This window comes from Scylla paramamosain, chromosome 3 (assembly GCF_035594125.1).
Source record: "Scylla paramamosain isolate STU-SP2022 chromosome 3, ASM3559412v1, whole genome shotgun sequence".
NCBI classification, from domain to species: Eukaryota; Metazoa; Arthropoda; class Malacostraca; order Decapoda; family Portunidae; genus Scylla; species Scylla paramamosain.
The window spans coordinates 10,026,177-10,042,500 of NC_087153.1; the positions used below are offsets into that span (position 1 = coordinate 10,026,177).

At 42.5% G+C, this 16,324-nt stretch overlaps 1 protein-coding gene across 4 annotated transcripts in view; it reads left to right on the forward strand.

Annotated features, from left to right (window-relative positions):
* LOC135090095 (rho guanine nucleotide exchange factor 18-like) overlaps window positions 1-16,324 on the forward strand; it is a 175,981-nt gene that overhangs the window by 62,218 nt on the left and 97,439 nt on the right. For all 4 annotated transcript variants that reach the window (XM_063986435.1, XM_063986452.1, XM_063986425.1 and 1 more), the window contains exon 3: window positions 15,582-15,702. In XM_063986435.1, the coding sequence (XP_063842505.1) occupies window positions 15,582-15,702 (121 nt within the window). The remainder of the gene's footprint in view (window positions 1-15,581; window positions 15,703-16,324) is intronic.

Below are 16,324 nucleotides of genomic sequence, written 5' to 3' on the forward strand. Positions count from 1 at the left end.
GTTTAAGTTAGCTATTTAAGTATGTAAGTACTTTGTTTATTAGTTAGTTAGTTGGTAAGTTAGATGCTTTATTGACGAGGGAGACACAGTGAAATGGGTGGAAAAGTCAGAGAGAGAGAGAGAGAGAGAGAGAGAGAGAGAGAGAGAGAGAGAGAGAGAGAAAGGGGGCATGAGGAGGGGTGATGAATGGGCTTTGACTGATCGTGTTAATAGGCTCAAACAAATAGATTGTCCCAAACATGAAGAGCTGTCGAATGTTAATGTGCTGGGCTTTGTTAATCTCTAATTCTGTGTTTGTCATTACACGTCAAGAGGGGCTGCTCTGTGAGAGAGAGAGAGAGAGAGAGAGAGAGAGAGAGAGAGAGAGAGAGAGAGAGAGAGAGAGAGAGAGAGAGAGAGAGAGACTTTTCCTGCTGCTAAGTCTCCAGTACAGTTCCTCGGCTTCTGTTTTTGCGTGCGGGGAAATACAGCGTTCCTAGGCGGTGTAGGTGAGACTGAGGCAAGCAAGCATTGTGCAGCCGCGAGATGACAAGCTTAGGGGCCCGCACCCCGCGCCCCGCGTCCCTCGAGGCTCACTAGGTAGTCGAGACTCCCAGCTTTAAACGTGAGAAGCCGCGCCTCCTTGCCTGCACTGGGTGCGGACCAGGTGCCTCAGCTCAGCTCAGTCTGAGTCAGCGCGAAGGTTTATTAAAACTGCAAACTGCAGTATCCCATTTTGTTTTGTGTCTAACTGTGCAGGCAGCGGCCACGCGCTTAGGAACGCAGCTTCTGTTCAATATTAACTTGAGATTTAAGGAAAGTCTCTAGAGAGAGAGAGAGAGAGAGAGAGAGAGAGAGAGAGAGAGAGAGAGAGAGAGAGAGAGAGAGAGAGAGAGAGAGAGAGAGAGAGATAAAAAGCTTGGTGACTGGAATAAACCTGATAATCATATTCTTAGTGCTGAGTCAATAGGAAGCTTTAAAAGATCAGGTAAATTTATATACAGGGATGGCAGGTAGGTATAGGTAGATATGATTTAGACAGGGAGTGCCACGTGTAGGTCTACTGGCTTTTTGCAGTTTCCCTCAATATGTCCTTATATTCTAAGGTTCATTTAGTATTTGTGGAAAATCTAATAATGTAGATAACACCAGCAGATTAAGAAAAAATAGCATAGTCTTTGGTCACGTGTGTTCGTGTGGCAGAGAGCGAATCAATATAAATACTCATACCTTGACACAACATCCTCCAAAGTCAAGCAGCAAGTCACTAAGTTAAAATGTTCCCTTTAAGAAGCTGCTAAGGACTACATTCAGAAATACTCCTGCACCGCTCCTCCACTACATTCAAAAGGCTTTAGTTGAAGTTACACAAGTTTTTTTTTTTTTTTTTTTTGAGGGTGTTCCTTTGCTTCTAGTGACAGATTATCAATATTTCTACATTAATAACCGGGGAAATACTCGTATGAACTCAACTAATCATCTCTGTTGAAAATAGTCGTGGTGAGAGAGCAAAGCGTTTCTGAATACGAGTCTAAAAGTCAGGTGATAGTTTGCATACTCCACTCACAGTCACGTGAAGGCGACACTGCTCCCGGCAACGCTCTCCTCTCATAGCGCGGTAGTGGTGTTGTGGTCAGGGATGCAGGGACGTCCATTCTTTGGCCTTTATTCTGAAAACCTTTGCTTTCTCGCCACGATTATTTTCAAAGGCCACAGAGATGATTACTGCCTTCTCAAGAGTGTTTCTCCAGTCTGTAATGTAGGAATCTTGTTAATACATCATTAAAACCATAAAAAACATCCTTAAAACCCGTGTAACTTCAATTAGAGTGGGATGGAGTAGTAGAGATGCGGCGCAGAAGTGTTTCAAAATATGATCTTCAGGCTTGTCATCGAGGAGTGTCTTTGTACTCGTAATTACGAATAAAGAAACAGGATTGCTCTTACGGTGCAAACTCTTGTGGAACTACATCCTCAGGTTGTTAATAGCGAGTCAGTAGGGGAAGATTACATTAGGTGGAAGTAAGTAGGTAAGTTTCATACAGGGACTGCCACGTGTAGTCCTGACGGCTTCTTGCATCTTCCCTTATTTTCTTATGTTCTTATGTTTTTTTTTATGTTCTTAATACTCGAATACTCGCAATAAAAATACGTTCAGGATCCGGAAAAAAGATCGGTATAGGGACGGGAAATGGCATGTAATGGGAGCGTCTCCTGGAAGTAAAAGGGAACTATTTTCCACACCAGAAGTCCGTCGCCCAATCAGAAAATTGCAAACCAGGCCGGCGCAGAGGAGACTGTCCCCGCCGCAGACCCTCGTCCCTCCCTCATAAGTGTGATGCAACGCCCCACACACGCCCGCCTCGACCTTTACAGCCTCGCACACTAGTGACCCTCCCTCTTCCTTCCCTTCCCTCACACACTTTTCCCCTCAACACCACCTTGCCAGCCCCCTCACGCACTCCATTTCATTCCCTCACACTCAGCCTTAGTTAGCCAGGAGACGTGTCTTCACCCCGGAGAAACATTTAGTCTTCTCCAACACGAATCATGAAAAATAGCACAGTTCTCCACCAACTCAATCACGCGGATTCCGTTTTTTCTCCTCTCTCTTTCCTTCACACATTCTGCGCGGGGACAACATTCATGGTTAACCAGAAGGCGTGTCTTTCTCCCGGGGAAACACTCGAGTCTCCACCAACACGAATCATGAAAAAATAACACGGTTCTCCACCAACCCAATCACGTGGATTCCGTTTTTCCTCCTTTTCTTCCCTCCCTCCCCATCCCCTGACCCAGCCCCTCCCTGATGCCGCCAAGCCTTCCTCCCCACATCGATCTCACAGCACCACCACGACAAACTTAGCCAATCACCTAATTTGAGCGCACCATTCCTATTATGGAGAGCCCCAGTTTTGACAGCCAATCACCACTCATCCTGCTTGCCCACCAATCAAAACTGAGATAACGGCGAGCCAGCGACGAGAGGGGAGAGCTAGGAGGGTCAAAGGGGATCAGAGAGAGAGAGAGAGAGAGAGAGAGAGAGAGAGAGAGAGAGAGAGAGAGAGAGAGAGAGAGAGAGAGGCTTGCCACGACAACCTGCCACATAAAGACTCAAAAGGGCGTAAAAATATCGCCAATAAAGGAGTTTCTGAATACAGGTGGGAAGTGGGGGACCCTCTTTTGGTAATGAGGAGGGAGAAGCAGGAGGAGGAGAAAAAAAAAAGAGAGAACGAGGAGGAGAGTAGGAAGGTAACTAATTCTCCCTGTATTTCTCTCTCTCTTCTGAATCTGAATTGGAGTTCCGAGATGAACTTAATGGAGGAACATTTGATAAAGAAGTGTTTTTAACGTTTCCACGACTGTCCTCTCATCTCTTTGCGGTCGAAGCGTTAGAGAAGTAAAGTGCTTCTGTTTCAACACAGTTTTTCTCTGCATCAGTTTCATCATGTTTTTACAGTTTAGGTTTTGTTGGCAGTATTTTTAAATTCCAGAGAGAGAGAGAGAGAGAGAGAGAGAGAGAGAGAGAGAGAGAGAGAGAGAGAGAGAGAGAGAGACGAACAAGCAAGCCGACAAGTAAACAGATACAACCAGGACATATCGTAGCTTCACAATAATACAGCTTGCACCTACACGAGACCACCATACCCCCTCACCCTCCCCCATCACCCTTCCCTTCACCCTCCCCCATCTTACTCCCACTCTCCTTCCCAATACTAACTGACAGACAGACAGGTAAACAGATACAGCCAGGAGAGACCGTGGCTTCATCTTAATACTGTTTACACCAACACAAGACCACCACCCTTGCTCTCATCCTCCTCCTCCCCCTCTACCCTCTGTCCCTCCCAGTGCTAACTCGACAGGTGGCCGTAATTCACCTGGGCAGTAATTAGTGCGGGCAGGTGCAGGGCGGGGACGATCACAGCTCCCGACACAAACAGACGGAGGGAGAGTATCACAAGTTTCATTATTTAATTGTTTGATTAGGCGAGGCGCGAGGCAGCGAGGTGGCTGTCCGACCGTTACCTGATAAACATGCAGCGCCCAACATTATGTGCTGACGCTAATGAGCCTTAATTAGAGTCGAGGGGAGGCCGTTGGGGGTGCCAGGTGAAAGGTGAGACGTGGGAAAGGTTTGGGGGTGGGAGAAATTATTAGGGGGAAAACTGGTGGGGAGAGTATAGAGGTTAGAAGTTTATTATTTTTATTTTATATAAGAGGGTCGCTGGCCTAGGGCAATAAAAAAACGAAAAAAAAAAAAGTGTGAGTGGTATCCCCCGCCCCGATTATGTGAAACGAACTTTATACATGGACAGATAAGGCCCCTGTACAGAGCTAGCAGTTTACGGGTGGGAAAACCTGGCGGAGACGATTCAGAACGCTTAACATCATGGAACAGTTGAGTAACCTGCACGCATTTTCACTCAGGTTTTCCCTCAATTTTAAGGCGTCTGATCTTTGAATCCATCTGCTGTCAAGTTTTAGAAGAAGAGAAAAATGAGGATGTGACAAAATAACCAATCAACAACGGAGCTTTACGTCCTTGCAAGGCTGTTTAGGGACTAATCGTAACTACTTAGTAAAGAGATAGGAGGGTACAGCAAATGGTTCCGAGGAGGATAAAGAGGAGGAGGAGGAGAAGTAAGAGCAGTAAGGGGAGGAAAAGAAAAAAACATGAGGCTGATAGTTAGGGTACAATAGCTAGGAAAATATTCAGTGGCGAGAGAGGGAGGTGGCGGTGAGAGAGAGAGAGAGAGAGAGAGAGAGAGAGAGAGAGAGAGAGAGAGAGAGAGAGAGAGAGAGAGAGAGAGAGAGATGGCGGCAAGAAGTGTTGAAGAGATGTGACGGAGAGAGAAATGAAGTAAGGCGGCGGCTGGCATTTAAAACTGGGTGAAGAGAAGAGAGAATCACTGTGACCGTTTCTGTGAACACGATGCCCTGCGTGGCTGCCAGTGCTGGAGTGATGTTGTCAGTGCCTTTGTTGCTGCCACTGTACTCAGCTGCCCCAAGGATTAATTTTTCCAAGTGATTCTTCTAACTTGTGATATTTCGTTGTTGTGGAGTGAAATAATGAAGGTGTATGTTGGTGAATAAGAAGATAAATATATAAGAGAATGTGTATATAAAAGAATGCATGCGTTTACACCAAATAGGAGGACTGGTATGTAAATTATTCGAATATGTATTGTCAGTTAAGCCGAAAATTATATGGTTATTCGTACATACAGTTACGTAATGAAATAAAATCAATATAGGTCAGTTAATAGATATTCAGATACACTAGCATTTTGCAAATACAGTTTAATAAAATAAGCATCGATAGATTGGCGAATAGACAGATATTTTAATGCTTATATGCACTTCAACAAGAATAGAAATACAGGTTCCTCAATAGATAAATGAATAGATACAAGGTTAAGTGGAATAATAAACACCAACACACGCACGCGCAAGAAATAAAAAAGATTGAAAATATAGTTTGATAAATAGACAGATGAATACAGTAATTATTTATCTCTCTCTCTCTCTCTCTCTCTCTCTCTCTCTCTCTCTCTCTCTCTCTCTCTCTCTCTCTCTCTCTCTCTCTCTCTCTCTCTCTCTCTCTCTCTCTCTCTCTCTCTCTCTCTCTCTCTCTCTCTCTCTCTCTCTCTCTCTCTCTCTCTCTCACACACACACACACACACACACACACAGTTGAATGGCCAGTGGGTTGCTGTAATGTGTGTTGACAGCCCCGCCAGTGAACACCGAACATGAAAGTGGTGTGTGTTGTGGCGCATATTTACTGACGTGTTGCTTCACAGACTCAACTGACGCAGGCTGCCAATTGATTTTTACCGGGAAGAGTTATTTTAAGCCGATGCCCCATAGACGAACACTGACGCTGCTTGGCGGGTGGGGAACAGTGGGAAGGGAGGAGGACGACGACGACGACGGCAACACTTCACGTTTACCTTCCTGCCGGGTTCATTTCCAGCACTAAATTCTAGGACGCTTTGTTCTTTTATTATCTTCTTACGTATTAGGGACGCTGGCCTAGAGCAACATAAAGGAATTACAAAAAAAAAAAAAGGTTCCAGTCAACAAAGGCAACAGCCAAATGGATTATCCGATGCTGGAGGATGACTGTCTTGAAAGCACAGAGATGAATATTTGAGTACCACCATTTTGTGTCCCTTAATATTGCAGAATCCGTGTTATCTCTAGTTGTATACGCTTTATTATGTCATTAGAACTTAGAGAAAATTACTTGGGTACTCACGATTTTGTGTCCATTGATGATAAAGAATCCGTGTTAAACTATAACTTGAATCATGAAAATTCTTAAAAAAACAAAAACTAATAACTTTTGAAACAATAACAATGAAAAGTAGTCAAAATTAAACACTAGAACGTTTGAAAACATCAAGAAACATGTGTTAAACTATCACATGAATCATGAAAATAACTAACACTAAAACCTGTTAAAAGTAGTGAAAAGCTGTAACGTTTGAGGACATAAGGGAAGCTGCAGGAACCCACCAGTCCTACTCGTGGCTGTCCCTTGCATAAAACACCGCTCCACTTATAGAAGCATCAATCCCTGCATAAAACAAGGAAGGAAACCTGGCCTGCCATCTCTTGTCCGGCTTGGGGATTCCGGCAACCCTAACTTTAGCGAGGATGTTCAGCCCCAAAGGGTCTGTGTTGTAGCAGGAGCAGGAACCTCACATCCGCGCGTCCTCCCAGCAAGGGGCGTGATATTCTTCGGAGTTATTGCAGTGATGGAAATTTACGTGGAGCTCTGGTAGCAGGAGAACGAGTGGGTTTAATCCTTTCATTGGTATGGTCGCCCTTTGTTGGCACTCAGAGCGCCGTGAAAACTGTTTGCATGGACACACAAGAGGAAAAGAGAGAGAGAGAGAGAGAGAGAGAGAGAGAGAGAGAGAGAGAGAGAGAGAGAGAGAGAGAGAGAGAGACGAGCAGGTAAATTTTGTCTTGTTTAAGGCTATATAAATATTTTAAGTAACTGCTGTAATAGTAGTAGAACCAGATAAAGTTACAAGAAATTTGCAAAATAGAGGAAATATTATTTAGTGGTGAAAGAGCTAAAGGATAAAACAATATATACATTCTAGTTGATGGAGCAGTATTATATCGTCTACGTATTAACCTGTACGTATAAATCATTATTCAGCCATACATCAATAGAATATTATGTTATCCTGCCTTTCCTCTCTCGACCCACGCGATATCTAGAAACTGAAGCGCCATGTGACCTAGTTCCTGCAGTTCAATCACTCCCTCGCTCACTCAATCACTCATTCACTCACTCACTCACTCACTCACTCACTCAGTCAATCAATGAGTTAATCACTCTCTTCATCCCTTCCACTTCCATATGACTCCTTAACATCATACCCTGGAAGTAAGGTGCCATGTGCCCTTGTTCCTCCAGTTAAATGACTCATGCACTCAGTCAATCAATCAGTCAGTCCACCGGTCAGTTGTAAGTTAATCGCTCTCTTCACCTCCTCGCTCTCCTATCGCTCCTTCACTTGATATCCAGGAAGTGACGTGTCGTTTGACCTGTGTTCGTGCAGTTAAACATTCACTCACGTAGTCACTCAGTCAATAAGATAATCACTCTCTCTCCAACTCCCTACTTCTCTATATAGCCAGCGGCACCCATCACACACACACACACACACACACACACACACTGCAACAAGTAGGGACGGGATGTAAGCCAGGTTGTGGCCTCGCTGTCCCGGTGTAAGGCGAGTGAGTGGTCTCAGTCCTACCCAAAAATAGGTAATTATGAGCTACGACTGAAGCTCGCATTCTGAAACGATTTAATTTCTCACTACGACTATTTTCAAAGCCTGCAGAAGTGCTTAGCCGGGTTCCCAAGAGTATTTATCTTGTTCATAATGTGGAAATATTGTTAATCTGTCAGTAGAACCATAAAAACTTTTGAAAACCCGTGTATCTTCAGCTAGAGCGTTTTGAATGCAGTGGAAATGAGACACTGAAGTGTTTCACAATATGGTCCTGGGAGTGAATGGCACACAATAAGACAAAAATACACAACACTCTTAATTAACACACGTCAACATTCCCCCGCGCTGAACACTTTTATCTTCACCCATAGTCCGCTGTAAGCCGCCTGCAGATAAGGGGAAAAAAGTAAAGACTACGTCAACTGTTTCCTCAGCTTCCAACCAATAACTGAAAAATCCATCACGTGAATTGCAACACATCCCGCACGAACTCCCTCTCCCCCTCTCTCTTTCCCTTTCTCTCCCTCTCACTTCCTCTCCCATCGACTCTATCCCATCCACTCCCTTTCCTTCCTTGCCTATAGTTTCCACTTTTTTTTTTCACTCTACCTTTTTTTTCATATTAGTTTTCCTCCTCCTCCTCCTCCTCCTCCTCCTCCTCTTAAACATTGGAATTCAACTGAGGTAGCCATTGGAACTGCACCATATTCTAACAGGGAGTTTAAAAAGAGGAGCGACTTGCATGAGAACTGAAGGAAACGTGAGATCCCGAGCAGATGATGAAGGAATAAAGTGTTCCTGTATTTTTTCTGTACCTTTTACAATGTTATCGCTCTTAGTCTAATTCTAGGCATCATATTTCAACACTGCATTACGGAGATGAGGAAATGGAGGAGACAAGAAAATTAGAAGGGAAAAATAGAGACGAGGAGGAGGAAGAGGAGCAGTTGTTGATATTGGTGACGTCAAGAGAGAGAGAGAGAGAGAGAGAGAGAGAGAGAGAGAGAGAGAGAGAGAGAGAGAGAGAGAGAGAGAGAGAGAGAAAGGAAAAATGGGAACTAAAATTAAACCTATATCTAGAGAGAGAGAGAGAGAGAGAGAGAGAGAGAGAGAGAGAGAGAGAGAGAGAGAGAGAGAGAGAGAGAGAGAGAGAGAGAGAGACGTAATCCTGTTTATATCTCAAGGGGGAAAAAAAAGCGAGGAAATATAAATAGAAAAAAAATAGTAAACGGAGTTGGCTTCATCAACTCTTTTCTCTTTTTCTTCCTTTTTTCTGATGGAAATAGTGGGAAAGTTTTATAAACTCACTCTCTCTCTCTCTCTCTCTCTCTCTCTCTCTCTCTCTCTCTCTCTCTCTCTCTCTCTCTCTCTCTCTCTCTCTCTCTCTCTCTCTCTCTCTCTCTCTCTACTTAATAGTCACATATCTCTCACCAACCCTGAAAAAATATTAATTGAAGGAAAAAAAAAGAAGATAAACACGAAGGAGCCAGGAGAAAAATTGAACATTAAGATGAACAGGAAAAAAGTAAGGAAATGAGGAAGATGAAATGTGATGATGACATTGTGAACTGAGAAGATGATGAGGATGATGAGGGAAAGAAGACACGAAGAAGTGAGGAAGGAGGAAAGAAGTTTACGTCTTTTTCCCTTTTTCATTTTCTCCCTCTCTTTAGCGTCAGGAAGGAAAGAGGAGACGTGAAAACAGGAGAAAGTCATTGATGATAATTCCTTCCGCCGTCTTTATCTTTCTTCTTCTTCTTCTTCTTCTTCTTCTTTTTTCTTGTAATTTTGTTATTGTGTGTTATCTTTATTTTTTGTTCTGTGTTTTGTTGAATGATTTTTTTTTTCCAGACTTATTTTCATTGTTAGTGAGTTGCTGTTGCTATTGTTGTTGTTGTTGTAGGTGTTTTTGTAGTAGAATTAGTTGTTATTGTTATTAGTTGTTATTATTATTATTATTATTATTATTATTATTATTATTATTATTATTATTATTATTGATGTTGTTGTTGTTGTTGTTGTTGTTGTTGTTGTTGTTGTTGTTGTTGTCGTTGTTCTTGTTTTTATACTTTTCTCCATGTTTTATTCTTTCCCATTTTTGTTTCTTTATTTCCTTTACCTTTTTTCTTTTCTTTCTTTATTTTCTTCTTTCCTTCCTTCCTTCCTTCCTTCTTCTACCACCACCACCATCAACAACAACAACAATAACAACAACAAAACAAACTCAATTATGTACCAAATATCCTCGTCTGTTTTTCCATTCTGATTTAACTTTCCAATAATGAGCATTTTACTTCTTTCAGGGTGATTGAATCCAGTGTTTGATTTTTTTTTTTCTCTTTCCAATTGCTATGATCAATCTGTGCTTTGTGTCACATGATTGAGCTGTTAAATTCACTGATTTACCCAATTACTTGTGAATTGTCACATTGTTATTCATTTACATCTTTTCTTCTGATCTTTTTTTTTTTATGTTCGTGGCACCATAGTGTTGATAAACAATTTTACTGCGAATCTTACAAAAGGAACATATAATGGACCTTATCTATTCATAGAGGCTTTTATGTTCGGCTTCAACTCATGGTGGCGCAGTGAAATAGTGATTAAGCCCTTTTTTTATTGTGTGTGTGTGTGTGTGGTTATATAGCGCTGATAGGCAACTTTACAGCGATTCTTACGAAGGGAACTCATACGTAGCCAACCTCTTAATTAGTTATTCACCTCCCGTTCGTGGTGGCGCTGACATACTCGTACAAAGTCACGACCTTATAAACTCGTGGTGGCGCGGGCAGATAAAGTGACTCCTTTGCTAACACTTTGCGGTTTTAGAGTCTTTTTCGGGATTTATCTAATCACGGAGGCTTTGCTCGTGGTGACGCAGACACATGCCCACTCGCTGCCCACAAGAGCTCCCCGATCCAATCGCCTCCAAGGTTAAGGTTGATAGGGAGCATGTGGGTGTCCTTCGGCTACTCTGCGATGGCTTGAACTCTGGTCAGCTTCTCGGCTCAGTGAGGTCACGATGTTGAGGCGATGATGTGAGGAGGCGGAGGTCGTGAGAGCGGGGGACAACTTTCCTTTGATATCAGAAATAATTGACGAGGATGGAGTGAGAGAGAGAGAGAGAGAGAGAGAGAGAGAGAGAGAGAGAGAGAGAGAGAGAGAGAGAGAGAGAGAGAGAGAGAGAGAGCGCACTCACTCCCTACAGGATCAATGACAGAGGGAAGGGATTAAACCCATCACATTCTCTTCCTGAAGATTAACAGCATGTAAACTGCTCTCTCTCTCTCTCTCTCTCTCTCTCTCTCTCTCTCTCTCTCTCTCTCTCTCTCTCTCTCTCTCTCTCTCTCTCTCTCTCTCTCTTAAATCGAAGTGCTTTTATGAGGACGCTAAATTCATGGGTGCGATGCCTCATGTTTGCCTGGAAGTGAGGTGACGCCCGGGTGCTGTTGACATGACACACTGCACCTGCTGGCCGATGGTATTAACATATTTATTGCTTGCCTGTTTGATTTACGTTCCCCGCAACCTCTTACCTCTCTCCTGAAGGCTCAAGTTATAGGAAAAGAGGATAAAGAAGGAGGGAAAGTAGGTTTTTAGTGCTGAGTGAATAGGGAGGCTTTCAGACAGACGATTTTATGAACGGCAATGATAGGTGGAAATAGGTAGGTATTGATTTAATCTCCATGCAGTCACTTATCTCTTGGCGTTATAAGAAAAGGCGAGGAGGAAGGAGGAAAAGGAGATTCTAAGTGCTGTATCAATAAGGAGCTTTAATTAAAACACTAGGCAAAATTATGAACGGGAGTGATAAGTGGAAATAAGTTTGTATCTTTTATACAGAAACCGATACGTCTTGGTCTGATGGCTTCTTGCAATTTCTCTTTTTTTTTTTTTTGTGTGTTCTTAACAGAAGAAAGAGTTGCACAAGGGAAAAAATATACAGCAGCAAACGTTTTGGCCTTTACCTGGTTATTTGTGGGGACGGTGCTGTCTAATATAAAGTGAAAGAAATAGGATAGCATAGACTGAAGATAAAGTATAGGATGAGCAGGAGGACGAGGAGGAAGAGGAAGAGGAAGAAGAGTAAGGGAAGGTGAATGACACGCAAGAAGAAAGATTAAGATGATGAATTACAGAATGGGATCTCTCTCTCTCTCTCTCTCTCTCTCTCTCTCTCTCTCTCTCTCTCTCTCTCTCTCTCTCTCTCTCTCTCTCTCTCTCTCTCTCTCTCTCTCTCTCTCTCTCTCTCTCTCTCTCTTTCCACGATTTTTTGCCGTTCCTACACACTCATTAAAATAATTTATGACCCACCCCTTTGTAGAAGCTTGGCGAGTGGGCGGAATATGCGAAAAAAAAAAAAAAATTAGACGTAATGACATTTTTCCTGTCTGTGAATGTACATTTTGCCTTCTCTTGTTTTATGACGAATGGGACGGCAAAAGGAGGAGGAAGCAGCGGCGCATAATTCCAAACACGAGCATTTAATATTTCATTTAGGCCCATATTCAGAAATGCTTTACTCTCTCTCATGACAACTATGTTGTCCATAGTTTAAGCTACATGGGGTTTTAAGGGTGTTTTTTTTATTTATTTATGTATGTATTTATTTATTTATGGTTCTAGTGACAGGTTAATAAGATTTCTACGTTACTGAAAGGAGAAACGCTCTTGAGAACCTGGCTTATCATCTCTGTAGCCTTTGAAAATAGTCATAGTGAAATTACACGGGTTTTTAAGAGTGTTTTTATGGTCCAAGTGACAGATTAACAATATTTTTATGTTATTGAAAGGAGAAAAAGTCTTGAGAACTAGCCTGATAATCATTTTAGCCTTTGAAAATAGTCTATTTGAAACTACACTGATTTTTAAGGTTGTTTTTTCATGGTTCTAGTGACAGATTAATAAGATCTCTACATTAATAAAAGGAGAAACAGTCTTGAGAACCCGCCTTATAATCTCTGTGGTCTCTGAAAATAGTCGTGGTGGGTCAGCAAAGCGTTAGCGGACAAACGTTTGAGAGCAAGCCCCACTAAGCCAGCCAGCCAGCGGACAGACGCTTCCTCGCTTATTATCCTCCCGTGACAAGTTTTAATTATCTCTGGAAAACTGGAAACTGGAAAACTAGTACCTCTGTAGTTCCCGGCTTGGACATACACGTAGTAATAGAAATATGCAGATTATTAGAGTGAGAGTGGGAATTAGGAGAAAGGGATAACACAGAAAAATGCATAGATAGATAGATAGATAGATAGATAGATAGATATTTTATTGACCGCAGTTTCATTTGACTCTTCTTTTGGTCACTGTCATTAAATAGCAAAAGTAACTTGATAATACTAGGAAAGAAGTGATATCACATTTAAACGTTATTAACTTGTCAGATTTGTAGGTCTGTCAATGATTTCCTATCTGTCTGGCTGGGAAATCGTGATGAGGCGAAGCGGGACGAGGGATGGATGGAGGAGGGCTAAGGATGGGTGGGGGAGGGTTGGGGATGGGTAGGGGAGGGTTGGGGTATGGTATAGATGTTCTGTGAGGGGATATGAGGATGCCTTCTTGTCATGGATCGCTAGCAGAACAAACAAAGCCTGAAGAGTTGTTGCCAGAGCCTGGATGTTCGGGGAGGGGGAGAGAGAGAGAGAGAGAAAGAGAGAGAAACATACAAAATAAAATAAAAATAAATTGGACTAAATTAAATGAAGGATCACTAAAGGCCAGTTGACTTAAACAAGAGAGAGAGAGAGAGAGAGAGAGAGAGAGAGAGAGAGAGAGAGAGAGAGAGAGAGAGAGAGAGAGAGAGAGAGAGAGAGAGTTGCAGATAAAGATAGCGATAGAAAACAGACTGAATCCTTTGAGAGCCACCGGAGAAACATTTATCTGGCGTCGCAACACTCACTAACGAAGCCCTTGTGTTGAATCTGGCAGAGTTCCTGGTGTGAAGTGCATTTTTAACTCCTTTCCTTGGTATTCGATTCGGTCTGTTGTGACTGATAGGTATGGTGAGCGGGAGATTCACCTGTGGAAAGTCACCTAAGTCAACTAAACATCTCGGTAACCCTTAGAATTAATTAATCCAGGTGTTTGGAGGTATGGGGCAAGAAATCAAGGAGCATGGCACACTCCTATCCAATGTGTTTAGTGTCCTTCCCTCAGTGGTCTAGAGCAAAAAATAAATAGATAAATAAATGAAATATATAAATAAATAAATAAAATAAAATAAAATAAATCGGAAAAAAGGAAAAAGGCCTACTGAGGTACCAGTCTCCAAAGAAAGGTAAAAAAAGATCATCCAAAATTGAAGGATAACTTTATATCTTCACCATACAACAAAAATTAAACTCCCCTTTTCACTAGAATTCTTATAACTTATCTTCTGGTGATTTTCAATACGTTATGATAGAGAGGCAGGGAAAGAGGATCAGTTTTCGCAGCAAACCCCTTTAAACTCCGCCATTTTCATTAGGATCTTTATTTTCTGGTGTTTCTTAATATGTTTTAATAAAGCGACAGGATAAGAGGCCCTTTTCACCATTACCTCTATGTGCTTCACGTCACGTGTACCGCCTACCATATTTCATATCTTCCTCAACAAACTAATTTAAACTCCACCCTTTTGAATAGAACCTTAACTTCCTGGTGGTTTTCAATATGTTTTAATAAAGTGACAGGGGAAAAAAAAAGCCAGTTTTCGCCAGTACTTTTAATCCCCGCCATGTGTACCGTTCACCAACAAACTCATTTAAACTCCGCCCTTTTGACTAGAATCTTTACTTTCCTGGTGATTCACAATATAATAAGTGACAGGGACAGACAGAGGACGCGTTCACCAGTGACTGTGTAACCGTCAGCCGGGAGAGCTTGCTTAGGGGATGGGAAGGCAATGGGAAATCGACAGCAGATGGAGAGAAGGGATCGTGCCAGAGTGGAGGCAGGATTTGAGATCGGTTCCCAGTCCAGAATATGCGACTTGGTCAATATTACTCCGCCGTCACTGTCAACACGAGGCCCCCCTGCTTGAAATTAAACTAAAATGTATTGGTCTGGACACCCTTAAGTTCAGTGTTCCCGTAGCAGACTGAGGCCCGAGTTCTTAAACGCTCTGCTTTCACACCACGACTAATCTCAAAAGCCACAGCAATGATTAGCCTGGTTCTCAAGAGTGTTTATCCTGTTAGTAATGTATATATTTTGTTAATTTCTCGTTAGAACCATAAAAATACCCTTAAAAACCCGTGTAACTTCGACTTTAGAGCTTTTTGAAAATAATGAAGTTGCGGCGTATGTGTTTCAGAATAAGGTCATAAGACAAACTTTGGTAGTGAAATACACATCTTTCGCATGAATAGTACGTTATCTCGCTTGAAATGTTGTTTTGATCATGATTTTGGAACAGAAAACATGGTAAAGCGTTTTTAAACACTCCGGCGCCTTTTTTCTACCGTTAACAGGCTCTGCTGCACGTTACTGGAATTCTTTAGGATACTTTTCACGATTCAACGGATAGTTAAGGATATTTTATTTAATCAATGGAAAAAAACTGACTAATCTCTGTGGCGTGTGGAAATATAAGACCATGAAAAGTGTCAAAATACAGACTTAATCCTTCATATCGACACCTATAAGAAAAAAGTAAAAAGAAAAAAAAATATTGTGATGGGTTTTATACAAATATTCCACCTCAAAATTTTGAGACGAGATGTGATTGACTAAGCATCAGTGTAACCATGACACGCAGGTGAGTGAGTGAGTGAGTGGTGAGGTGTGTTGGGGGAGCGAAGAGTGCATGAGTTAGAGGTGATGTGAGGCTTACCTTGCTCACTGCCGCCCCTACAGGTTCCGAGGAGTTCCTGGACGCGAGGAAGACCCGAGTAGGAAGCACCAGTGACTGCCACCGCCGCCGCTCCTGGTCAGGCCTGTCCGATGAGGAGAAGAAGCGAGCCAACAGACACAGAAGGTGAGTCTTTTCCTAACCCTGCCGCTCTTTCCTTGCTCCCGTCCCTCCTTCCCTCCTCGTCCTTCCTACCTTCATTCCTTCCTTCCTTCCTTCAAGCCTTACTTTCTTTATTCCTTCCTACCTTCTTTCCTTCCTTCCTTCCTTCCTTCCTTCCTTCCTTTCTTCAAGCCTTTCTTTATTCCTTCCTTATTTCCTGCTAGCCGTCCTTCTTTCGTTCCACCCTTCTTTCCTTCCTTTCTTCCAATATATCTTCCTTCCTTTCTTTATTCCTTCCTTCTTTGTCAGTAATTTTCTTTTGCTTTCTCATGTTTCCTCTCCTCATTCTTCCTTTCTTCATCTTTTATTTCCGTCATTTCGCAGCATATTTCTCTCTCTCTCTCTCTCTCTCTCTCTCTCTCTCTCTCTCTCTCTCTCTCTCTCTCTCTCTCTCTCTCTCTCTCTCTCTCTCTCTCTCTCTCTCTCTCTCTCTCTCTCTCTCTCTCTCTCTCATTTTCCGCCGTACCTCCCAGAGTTTCCAACTTCGCCATTCACTTTCCTCCTCCTCCTCCTCCTCCTCCTCCTCACCGCTATGCTACCTTATTCCTTCGGTCTTTCTGTTCTTTATGTTTCATGGTTTATTTTT